Source organism: Cibotium barometz, chromosome 30 (genome assembly GCF_041138505.1).
Source record: "Cibotium barometz isolate CiBa-2024 chromosome 30, ASM4113850v1, whole genome shotgun sequence".
Lineage (NCBI taxonomy): Eukaryota > Viridiplantae > Streptophyta > Polypodiopsida > Cyatheales > Cibotiaceae > Cibotium > Cibotium barometz.
In genome coordinates, this window is record NC_141075.1 from 25,352,002 (window position 1) to 25,364,492 (window position 12,491).

The 12,491-nt window shown below is 44.9% G+C and overlaps 1 protein-coding gene across 1 annotated transcript in view; it reads left to right on the plus strand.

Annotated features, from left to right (window-relative positions):
- The window catches only part of LOC147621314 (uncharacterized), a 55,381-nt gene that overhangs the window by 17,395 nt on the left and 25,495 nt on the right, over nt 1-12,491 (plus strand). Inside the window, exons 3-5 of the mRNA XM_086824536.1 lie at nt 9,375-9,485; nt 9,743-9,800; nt 9,896-10,029. Coding sequence (XP_086680662.1) covers nt 9,375-9,485; nt 9,743-9,800; nt 9,896-10,029 — 303 coding nt within the window. The remainder of the gene's footprint in view (nt 1-9,374; nt 9,486-9,742; nt 9,801-9,895; nt 10,030-12,491) is intronic.

Genomic DNA, 12,491 nt, shown 5'->3' on the forward strand with positions numbered 1-12,491 from the left:
CCATGGTTGCTACTAGGCCGGACATTGCATTTGCAGTGGGAGTGGTTTCTAGATACATGGCCAACCCTGGCAAGAAGCATTGGGAAGCAGTGAAAGGTGTCATGAGATACCTGAAGGGCACACAGGATATGTGCATATGTTTTGGCAAACAGGATGCATTAGTGCATGGTTACACGGATTCGGATTATGCCGGTCATCCAGATAACCGGAAGTCTACTACCGGTTATGTGTTTACATTCACAGGAGGTGCTGTGTCATGGATATCCAGGATGCAGAAGTGCACAGCCTTATCTACTACAGAGGCCGAGTATATTGCAGCCACAGAGGCTTGCAAGGAGGCATTATGGCTATCTCGGTTAGTGGTTGACTTGGGCTATACAGGGGATATTCCATTGTTGCATTGTGATAGTCAGAGTGCCATCCAGTTGGCAAAGAACCCTGTCTTTCATGCAAAGACGAAGCATGTGGATGTGAAGTATCACTTCATCAGAGAGGTGATAGAGAACAAGCAAATTCAGCTTGTTAAGATTCATACAGATGACAACCCGGCTGATCTGTTGACAAAGAGTTTGCCTCCGGAGCGGTTTGCTCATTGCAGACACTTGATGGGCATTGGATGAGGCCAGTTTCAGCCTTGATATGGCCTTGTATATTATCATGTATATGCTGATTTTTTCTTTTCCTTTACTTAAGGGCACTTTGCCTTTAAGTGGGAGGTTGTTGGGGTAAAGGCATAATGCCCACCCTTATAGTGTGTACAAGCCCATAAGTTATAGTACATAGTACACTTAGTACTTTTAATGTACTAAGTGCACTGTGTGTACTAGTGCAATATACATGTGTGATAGGGGAGTCACACACTCATGCCTTATGAGTTGACTTATCCCCACAACTCTCTCTCTCTCTCTCCCTTGTTCTTCTCTGTGTATGTCTCCCACATGACCTAACCCTAATTCCTGTTTCTCTCCATCAACTGGCGCGTTGATGGAGAGAAACAGGAATTAGGGTTAGGTCATGTGGGAGACATACACAGAGAAGAACAAGGGAGAGAGAGAGAGAGTTGTGGAGATAAGTCAACTCATAAGGCATGAGTGTGTGATAGGGGAAACTAGCGCGTTGATGGAGAGAAACAGGAATTAGGGTTAGGTCATGTGGGAGACATACACAGAGAAGAACAAGGGAGAGAGAGAGAGGTTGTGGGGATAAGTCAACTCATAAGGCATGAGTGTGTGACTCCCCTATCACACATGTATATTGCACTAGTACACATAGTGCACTTAGTACATTAAAAGTACTAAGTGTACTATGTACTATAACTTATGGGCTTATACACACTATAAGGGTGGGCATTATGCCTTTACCCCAACATATCTCTCTCTCTCTTGTGCTGTTGTTTTTTGCATTGCGTTTGCTCGTGTTCCCAGATTTGGTCATCATCTCCGCTGCGCATTCTGACATGGTATCAGAGCCCTAGGCTCTAGATAGTTCTTGGGATTTGTATGAGCTAAGGGGGGACTGTTGGGTTGCTGATTGGTGGACTGTACGGGACTGTTTGGGAAGAGGAGAAGCAAGAGGACGGCGGGCTGATTTGCTGGATAGCCACTTGTAGGTGTCAGTTCTTCTTTGTTCCCCCAAACGGATGGCCAAAGTGAAGCTGCAAATTTAGCAGTGTTGGATTTGTTGAAGTGTTATGTGGCAGATCAAAAGACTGCGTGGGAGAAGTATCTTCCACTTGTAGAGTTTGCCTACAACAACACAGTTCATGCCTCCACGGGAAAGGCCCCGTCAGAGATTATTTATGGCAGAGTGATCTTACCACCCATCCTTCGTACAAAGGATGAGATTCTTGCAGCTGATGAGTATGTGCGTGACTTGGATGTAGCCTTTGCTTAGGTGTGGACAGCCATTGCAAGGTCACAAGATAAGCATAAAAGGGCTGCTGACAAGCATAGAAGAGACATGCAAGTCAAGGAAGGTGATTGGGTATTGCTGAAACTTGAGAAAGCTAGGCTTCGGAAGAGGCCAAGACGAGAGGGATCATATCCAAAGCTTTCTACTCGATATTATGGACCCTTCAAAGTGATTGACAAGATCAATGAAGTGTCCTTCAGGCTTGCTTTACTCAGCCTTTGGAATATTCACAATGCTTTTCATGTGAGTCTTTTGTGGAAGTATGTGGGGCCAGATCCAGAGGAGCCTGTACAGAAGATCGGCCAGATCCAGAGGAGCCTGTCACAGAAGATCTGCCAGAAGTTGATGAGCTTGAGGAGATCCTTCAGCCAGAGCAGATTGTATTTCACAAGGAGAGAAAGTTACCACATGGGAAGCTTTCCAGGAGATACCTTGTGAAATTTAAAAATTATTTGCCAATTGATGTAAAGTGGGTAGATGAGGGTTATTTTGCTGACTACCCTCAGCTTTTGCAGGCATATCTTGAGGCTTTTCAGTTGAGGTCAACTGTTTAGAAGCCAGGGGAGATGTCACCGTTTGGTCCATCTCCATTTCTGGAGCCACTTCTATGGGACTGTCACTCCATAGAGCGGCCAGATTTATGCCATGTTCACATGGGGCTAGGCCAGTGTCCCATGTGAAAGGGCCAGTTTTATGGTGTCACATGGACGGGAGCCAGATTAGTGTCACTTGTGTGTGACCAGTGCTGCGTCTCAGAGCTTCGTGTCACCCGTGTGTGTGATTTGCTTCGTGCTGTATGGACGGGAGCCTATTGGTGCCACCCATGTATGACCAGGATGGTGTCTTACCTATGGGATTGTCACTCCATAGGAAGACTAGGACATTTATTTTTATCTGTTGCGCTAGTTTTGTGCCGGACAGGAACCTCTTGTGCAAGTTTCAATGAAAGGGACATTTCGTCCATTATTTGTGCACATGCATTTATGCCTGCATGCATAAATTTGTTTTTGCATGACTTATTTGCGTGTATCTGCAACAATCATTCAGACACCTTAACCCTTTATTGTTCAGCTTCTTTGTAGAGGTAATGTCAAGTAAACCCAAGGGGGGTTTGAATTTATGGAACAAAGTGAAAGTGGACTTGAATATGGAGGATGAAATTCGAGCCATCGACAGGGCACTTTGGTTGTCCGTAAGAATACGGATCGCAGAATCCAAGAGTACATCAAGATTGCTCAACATCTGGAACAACCATAACAACTCACAACAGGTATTTGAAAGAAAGTGAAGCAAATATAAAACATAGATGTAGGCCGAGGTACAAGACGTGTAAATGTTGTAGCCAAATGGTGACAAGAGTACCCATCAGCTGGAAGAAGTCTCCCCTGAAAGAGACCTTGCTCTTTCAACTACAGCAGACACCATAGCTCTTCTTAGAGCTCAAAACCAGCTGCTCATGGAGCGTCTCCAACTCTTGGAGGCAACAACAGCATGTCCTTCTCCGCCTCCAACAGCTCCTGACTACATGTCCCTCTTCTTTCAGATGGAACAACAAAGGAGAGAAGACGAGGCCCGAAGGAGAGAAGAAAAAGCAGAATCAGAAGCAAGAAAACAACAAGAAAAAGCAGAAAGACGGGACTATGAGGAAGCCCAACGCAGGATCGACGAAGACCAGGGTCAGGGTGAACTTGTTGCTCGGGTGCACCAACGAGAGCTTGATCGAGAACGTATGTTACTCGAGCACCAAAGAGAAAAGGAGGCCATTCATCTTAGATATCAGCACCTCTCTTCAGCATCCCTCGTCGCAGGTGCCACCAGCCAGCAGTCCACAGCATCTACTACGGTCATTCGCAGTCAACCAAATTTCAGTAAGTTTGATGGTAAGTGTGATCATTTAGTAGTTAATCAGTTTATTCATCAATTCACTGCTCATTTTCCATTAGCTAGGATCACAGATCCTTAGGATAGAGTCCACGTAGCGGCTCCCCATCTCACTGGTGAGGCAGTCACTTGGTGGCAACATTGGTCTAATCTTTATACAGACTAGATCACAGGTGTCACAGCTTTTAGCTGGGATATCTTTGTCCATTACCTGAAGACCAGATTCCTCCCGCTCCAGTACATGACCGGTCTGGCAGATGAGTTCTATGGACTCAGACAGAACGGATCCCTAGTGCTTCAGTTTTCCGGCAAGGTTATTACTTTAGCACAGCAGTTAGGGCTATCTGTGCAGGCCAAGATGGAGTAATTCATTCGTGGATTGGATCCTAACATTCGGTTCACAGTTCGTAACTTTGAACCCAGTACATATGATCGGGCTTTGACTCTCGCTCAAAATGAAGAAATGAAGATGAACGGAGGCAAGTCCAAACAGTTATCCCAATCGAATACCAAACCCAAGTAGCAGCAATCCACTGCACAGCCAAGGAAAGGTAATGCATCTTCTAAAGATGCTAAGAAGGACGGCAGTAATAGCTCCAGTTCAGGGGGTAAGAAAGATAAAGAATCTAAGCCTAAGAAAACCCCCGATGGAAAGGCTAAAGTAGGCATTACTGGAGGTTATCTTCCTCCAGAGGAGCAAAAGAAGTATCAGTCAGAAAACATATGTTTTTTCTGTCACATCATAGGGCATGGTAAGAAGGATTGCCACAAATGGCAAGCGGAACAAGCCGCTAAAGTCCCTTCTGCCACAGTTGTGATAGCCTCCCCAGCTCCTCCAGCCCTGCCTACTACCACCAATGCAGTTCAACTTTTACCTTCCATGCATCCTATGCCATCCGTGGTATTTGATGCTAAGTAGGAGGTTGAGAGCGAGGCTGCACATAAGAGCCTCATCCGAGCTTATGGCTCTGCCCAGGGCTAACAGTTTGTAGTCCTTTTCGACATGGGCAGTTCTGAAGACACCATCTCTCCCGAGTTGGCTAACAAAATGAGCTGCACATTAGTCCCATATCATCTGGATGTGGACGGGTTCACACCTGGTCTCCGCACCCACATTTCTCAGAAGGCACAACAATTTGCCTTTGATGTTCAGAAGGCCTCATTCCAACGAGATTTCATTGTCTCGCCTCTATTGGGGTGTGACATGATCTTAGGAATTCAGTGGTTCCGTCAGTATGAGCCTATTCCCGATTGGGGGCAGGACACTTTTACTATCTGTAAAGGTTTTCCTGAGCCGGTCATGATTCGTGGGAATAGAAGCATTCTTGGTATCCCATTGATTTCGCATCTCCAGGCCCAATGAGCTATCCGCAAGGGAGCCGAAGGAGCACTACTTTATGTTCGTGCTCAAACAACCTCTTCCTCATCGGTAGCATCCATCTCATCCTCAGTCCCTCAGTTAGCAGACCTCCTGTCCAGACATCAGGACATTATGCTCAGGGACGATCTCCCGCCCAGTCTCCCACCCTCTTGCCCTGAGGACCATCACATTGATTTGGTCCCTGGATCGGATCCTCCTAGCTGGTTTCCCTATCGTCTTTCCAAGACTTTAGAGGGCGAGTTAGAAAAACAGTTATTTGAGCTCCTCCGAGCCGGATTCATTCGGTCTTCTTCTTGACCATTTGCTACACCCATCCTATTTGTCCGAAACAAGGACAAGTTTGCACGCCTTTGTGTAGATTACAGGGCATTAAATAAACTCACCATTAAGAATAAGTTTCCTATGCCAAGGATTGAGTACATTTTGGAGCTTTTAGATGGTGCTAAGTTTTTCACTAAGATCGACCTCAAGAGTGACTACCATCAGGTCTGCATTTTTGAAGCTGACATTCCAAAAACAGCTTTTCGGACAGAGCGTGGTCACTACGAGCTCGTAGTCATGCCTTTTTGGCTTACAAATGCACCCGCAACCTTCAATAAAATGATGTCTAGGATTTTCGCAGTTCACATGGGAAAGTGTGTTTTCATATTCCTTGATGACATACTAGTCTTCTCAGCCACTGCGGAGCAGCATGAGAAAGTCTTGCAACTTTTGCGAGATAATAAGCTCTACATAAACGCCAAAAAGTCTGTCTTTGGTATTAAAGAAGTTCAATATTTGGGCTGTATCATCGGTTCCGATGGGATTAGACTGGATCCATCAAAGGTTCAAGAAATCTTAGATTGGGACATTCCTAAGACTGCCCAAGAAATCTGCTCATTCGTAGGTCTTTGTTAGGCCTATAGTACCCATATCCATCAGTTTTCCAACCTTGCAACACCTCTTACCGACTTGCTCAAGGGAGTGAAGACTCACAAGCAAAAAGTCTCAGTTACAGGCAAGGCACTTGATGCATTCCGTGCACTCCAGAAAGCCGCCTCAGAAGCGCCTGTATTAAAGTTAACATCTTGGGATGAACCTTTCGAGGTCATTACCGATGCAAGCAATGTAGCCATAGGTGCAGTTCTCTAGCAAGACAATAGACCCATGGCATACTTCAGTAGAAAGTTGGATGTTGCCGAAAAGAATTATTCAGTATATGACAAAGAGCTTTTAGGTGTGATCACAACGCTCAAACATTGGAAGCCTTTTCTTTATGGACAGGTCAGGTCTTCACAGTCAAAACAGACCACCAAGCACTTAAGTGGCTTCAAACTATGCCAAGTGCCCAGTGGAGTGATCGTTAGGCCAGGTGGAGTCAACTCTTCCAACAGTTTGGAGGAATGATTGAATACATCCCTGGTAAGCATAACCCAGTAGAAGCAGATACTCTTAGTCGAAAGGCCAGCATCCAAGCAGTCCAAGAATCTACCATTCTCGAAATCACGGGGAAGAACTTAGATAGCATGAAAGACCAATATGTCGACTCCCCTGAGTTTGGTACTCAGTATAATTTGGCCCTCAATTCTGAGCTTGGCCACTATTCAGTACAGAACAGTTGGTTGTTCTACAAGAACCGTCTTTGTGTCATTCGAGAAAAGCAATTAGCTCTTCTCCATGATGCCCATGACTCCTTAGTTGGAGGACATAGGGGTATCAACAGTACCCTCGAGAAATTAGAATGATCCTTTTATTGGCCAAAAATGAGGCGTGATGTATATTCACATGTTCAAGCCTGTAAGATTTGTCAAAAAGTAAAGGTTTCACATACAAAGAAGGCCGGTTTACTTCAACCTTTGTGTATCACCGACGGACCTTTTATCGACATATCTATGGACTTTGTAGGGCCTCTACCAGCATCCACCGGATCTCGTAACACTCAGTGTTTCACCATTGTGGATCGCTTCAGTGAATTCTGCTGCTCATCTCATGCAAGCATACGGCCACAGCCGAGGACGTAGCTTGTCTGTTTCTCGAGCATTGGTACCCAATTCGTGGTTTGCCTAGCACCATTACATCAGATAGAGATTCCAAGTTTACCTCGCATTTCCCGCCAAGCTAAGCAGGAGGGAATGTCACATGCACTCTACACTGTAGTGCATGGTGACAAACTGGCTCATCATCATCAGTGCAACATTGTAACAGTATTAGTTCCATTGAGGATGATATTTGTCGTACGCCGTGACCCCATTGTAATCCTCAGTCCAAGATAAGTCAGGCACGAGCTACGTAGGTCATTCTCAGCCATAGCAAGTCAATCAGTCAGTCTAAGTCCCTTAACCCACTTATTAAAGAGACGCATTCATGCATATACAGTTGGTAGAAACGTTAGGGTTTGCATTAGAAAGCATCCTGCATATTGCACATCATTCATGCATAGCATCTAGACCATTGCAGGAACCCCAGATATCATCCAGTATTTATCAGGATATTCACTAGGATTTTTCTGGTATTTTTTCCATCATTTCCAGCATTTATACATCATTATTAAGCATGTAGCATTTATTATGCAGTCGGCCAGCATCCAGTGCCAACCGACTAGCATCAGGGATAGTATAAATAGGAAGGCTTAATTCATTCACTCATTCATCTCATAATTCAGCAATCAGCATTCAGGCGCATCAGTCTTCAGCCCTACATTCACCTCAGCCCTCTGCGTTTTGGAGAAGCGTGTCATCCTACAGCTAGAGGAGCATCAACGCTTGTGCATTCAGCCCTCCATCAGCAAACGCAAAACGCAGCATTGAGATTCATTTACAGCTTTCAGACTGAGTCTAGAACAGTCCCAAACAGCCCCTCTCTCAGCCCTAGCTTTGCATCCCTCTCTCATTCCATTGGGAAGAGTGCATAGGCTCGAGATTGGACATCTTTGGTGCTTCTCGGCAGTGTACAGTTCAACCCAACACTTGGTCTTCAGAGGTCTTGCGTTTGGCTTATCGTCAGTCACACCGTCAGTCTCTTTAAAGATAATAAAGCAAATACTATCTCGGCAACGGGATAGGGGACCCTTCAGTGGGTAATTCGGGACCCCATATGGTGTACAGTTCTCATCTCTCTCTCTCATATCTCTTTAAAGTTTGAAGTCTTAAAGGGGATTGCTAAACTCGCGAAACTCAGGATACAGAAGACGGTGTGAGCATTTGTGTGACAGGATCCTCCAATACAAATACTTCCGCTGCGTGGTACAGCCTAAGTCCCAGGACTTGTGCATGCATATCTTCAGCAGAGCACTGTCAGCGTGCTAGAGTCCAAGGCAACCAGAAGTAGTATTCAGCTTTCGGCCATCAGTCCTGCATTCCCTCAGCAGATCTGGGTGTGCATATTGGCTTCTGAAGTGGCTTCTAAAGTTCCTACAGATTCCTTGATGGTTCAGTCGACATTTGGTCTTCTTCGTCCCTGCATTTGGCATTCCACAGTCAACCGTCATCAGTAAGTTATTGGTAAAGTCTGCATTGTAAAGAAGTTTTCCAAAGTAATAAGAGCAAATACTCCTCCTTGTGGGAGGGGGCCATTAAGTGGTTTGTTGGGACCCCATCTGGTGTTTACTCTCTGTCTTCTCTCCCTGCAGCTCTTATCTCCTTGTTCAAGAATTAAAGTGGATTTCTTAGACTCACTCAAACATAAAGGTATAAAGGAGGCCTTGTTGTGTGTTACACAATCGTATCGGCTGCATGCTACAGATTCAACCAGTTCTTGGAGAGTTATCCCTCTCAAAACGGTCCTTCACTTGATGGCGTTAAAAAGACTTGACAATCTTTACATTAGCTATAGAAATATTCCACTCTTTTGGTTGGGAATCCTTGGGGTTTAAGAGGTAAGATTTTTTTACTAATGTTGAACATCCTAGAATTCTTTTGATTCTCGTAAAAGTTGGCTCTATCCCGAGCTTTGCAAAGGTTCTTTGAGGACCATTATCTCTAAGTGTTTGCTGTAGAAAGTCAGAGGCTTCTCTATGTTGAATATTCTTACATAAAACATAAGTGGAATCAGCTTCGTGTCTGCATGCTATACTCTGTTATGTGTAATCTCTGCACGTGGAAAATCATCTTTGAGAAAAAAGAAACTGCATACATCTACGTCTAATTCTTCCCGAAGAAGATTTATTCAAAGAAGGAGACATGCTAGCTACTGTTTCATGGTTTGATTTTTTTCCTGCATCCAGGTGCACACTTCAATGGATAATGACAAGGAGGTAGCATTGGCATCTGCTCCTGCTCTCCAGCCCAACTTCTGGTCTGAAAGCGTCACAAAAGAACAGCTTGCCAAGCTTCAGGCAAGTTCTCTTCTTCCCGATCACCTTGGAAATGGAGTACATCAATTTGACTTTTTGAATTTATGGCTTTCTCTGTGTGCTGTGGCATGCATGTGATGGTAGGTTGGATTCCATGCTCGGTTTAATATGCCTGGTCATGCTAGTAAAAGTTGTTGCTTAAATGACAGTCTTGCTCCTTTTTTGTTTTTCAGTATTATTATATATGCAAGGTTCACCTTCTTGACATGAGAAGCACTAAGTTCACTAATGTGATGCAGGCTCTTCGACACCAAAGGTTGCAATTGAAGCATACCAATGTCTTGTCCAAAAAGAAAGGTCTTTCTTCGTTTGCTTGCCATTCTTGACAACTTGTTGTCTCGAATGTATCATAGCTGGTTGATACATTTTTGTCAAGGTGCATGTTTTTTCAGCATCCCAAGGCCAGAGAAATGCAAAGACTCACAAGTCTAGCAGCAGTATGTGTTGCTCTGAGGACCATGCCAAGACAAGTGCTAACATGAATGCAAACCAAGGGAGTGAGCCTCTTCATTTGGACCGTGAAGAGGTGAGTGTTGAAGTTTTGAAATTTGAATGTAAGTTTACATGAGTGCATTGCTTCTTGTGTGCATGTGTACATAAATGTGCTTATTTGTGCAGCATAGCATAATCTGATACATGTACTTTTTCATGTCATGCTTTAAAAGGTGTACTAGTGCACAAAGGTGGTAAAACAAGATTGTTGAAAAGATAAAATCAAATTGTTAATAAGTATTCCAAAATGTCAAATCAGCTTTTGTAACAGAATAGGGAGCCTTCACTTCCAATGTGATGACTTTTGGTGTAAAGAATGCTTCAGCCATTTTTAACGAATGGTGCAAAAAAACTGTTATGAGTTTTTGACCACATTTATGAGAGTATTTTTTGATGATTTCAGTGTGTTCTGCAAGTTGGTTGAGCTCTCGTTATGTTTATCCGCGTTTAGAGAAGTGCCGCTTAACTGAGCTTGGATTGAATCTAGTGACTTCGGTTAGGCCATATAGTGTCCGTAGTTGGGATGATAGTAGATTCACAGCAGGTGGAGGTAATGTAACTATTTGGCCCTCCTAGATCTATTTCACATGATGGAACCCTTGCTCGGACACAGGATAGGTAGAAGAAGGTATGAGAACCGGGACCATAAGGTCTGCTTTTGGAAAAGCACTAGTTTTGGTAGAAAAGCAAAAAGTCAAACTAGGTTGACCATGAGCTCGGAACACCACTGGCAAGAGGAGATTGAGCTGGACCAAAAAGCTAAAAGCCGCTTTTTCAAAAAGTAACGCTAAGGCCAAAAAGCAAGGCCCTAGAGCTAGAAAAGCAAAGCACAAGAACTTTGGGAAAAGTTGGCCATACTTGAGTAATATACCCGCTGCCACCTGCAGCCAATGTTGCCTGCCTGAGCTGCTGCTTGTTGCTTGTGCGTTGCCTCCACTAGCTGTAGACAGCACAGCCAGCCAGCCAGCCAGCGTTACTAACTGCACCAACCCACGCTGTTGTTGTGCATTGCCGTCCTATTGTTCGCCTGTCGTACTGCCTGCCTGAGCTGCTGCTTGTTGCTTGTGCGTTGCCTCCACTAGCTGTAGACAGCACAGCCAGCCAGCCAGCGTTACTAACTGCACCAACCCACGCTGCTGTTGTGCGTTGCCGTCCTATTGTTCGCCTGCCGTACTGCCTGCAGAGCTAGCATCGCCTTGCTGCTGCTGCCACCTGAACCTGACGCAGTTGCCGCCATTTTTACCTTATGTTTCTCAGTGCCGCCACCCGAGTTTCTTGGAGTGCCGTCAACAGAGCCAGCATTTGTGCCTACCAACTGGTTGCCTACGAACTTTCCGTCATTACTATTTAAAGTGCTACCTCCATCACCTTCTGGCCAGCACCATCTATCTCTCTGGCCTTCTTGTGGACAGCCTCTTTCTCCGATTTGGACAATAGGCTTACAGCTGAATACAATAAGCTTTGTCATCCACACGTGTTGCCCGTGTATCTCCTGTACAAACTTGAGGTTCCTTGGATTTGGATCTAGACTTGGGTTTGGATTTGGAACTTAGAACTTGGACTTGGAACTTGGATTTGGAACTTGGATGTGGACTTGGATTCATTGGATTTGGATTTGGATTCTTTGGATTTGGATTTGGACCTGGTACTAGCCCAACTAGAGATTCTTGTGGGTCATCCCCGTGGTGTATTCGGTATCAGAGGTCTCGTGCCTCGACATCGACTTCGACTTGGATATTCTACATCGGCATATTTGTTTGCTTTTGTATTCATTGGTTGTATTGATCCTAGCTTGTGAGCTCGTGGATTGTTCCTGAATAAATTCCTGAAAGGGGGCGGGGGCCGGGGCGTGTTCCTTGCTTAGTGTCTGTATTGTCCAAAGTTTCCTAAACCCTTTTCTCTCTCCCTCTCTCTATATTTCTATCTCTTGATATGTGGCAGAATGGGTCACGGCATGCCCTGTTGGGCTAACAATGGTATTAGAGGGTCGTCGATCCATTACTTATGAGACTGCGACCATGTCATCAGAAGAGTACCATGACTTTCAGCGGTTTAGACGACTTCTCAGAGACGAAGAATTCCTTGCTTTTGGAGAACCAAGAGGGAACATGATCAAAGAAGGGCTCAAATGTTAGAAGATTTCATCAAGGATCGAGCCACCGAAGCCAAAGGAGTTGAAGTTGCTAAAGCTTATCTTCGTGCCAAAGGAGTCACCATTGCAGAAGGATCTAGAGCTACTCGATCTATTTCTCGTGGAAGAGACAGGGAGGCTATTACTAGGTCTGCTTTCTCGGATGCAGCTTCTTCGGGGCAGGTAAGGGAAAGGAAGGCAAAGGAGCCTACATCAACTGGCAAGATGGACTTCAAGCTGGGAGAGAAGAGTGTCAAGTTTGATGCTTTTCATGGAAAGTGGGATACACAAAAGCATTTTCTTTTGTTAAGCAGTTCGATTTCACCTTTGGTGGAAAGGACTTCTGTCACAAGCGGGCACGTGAA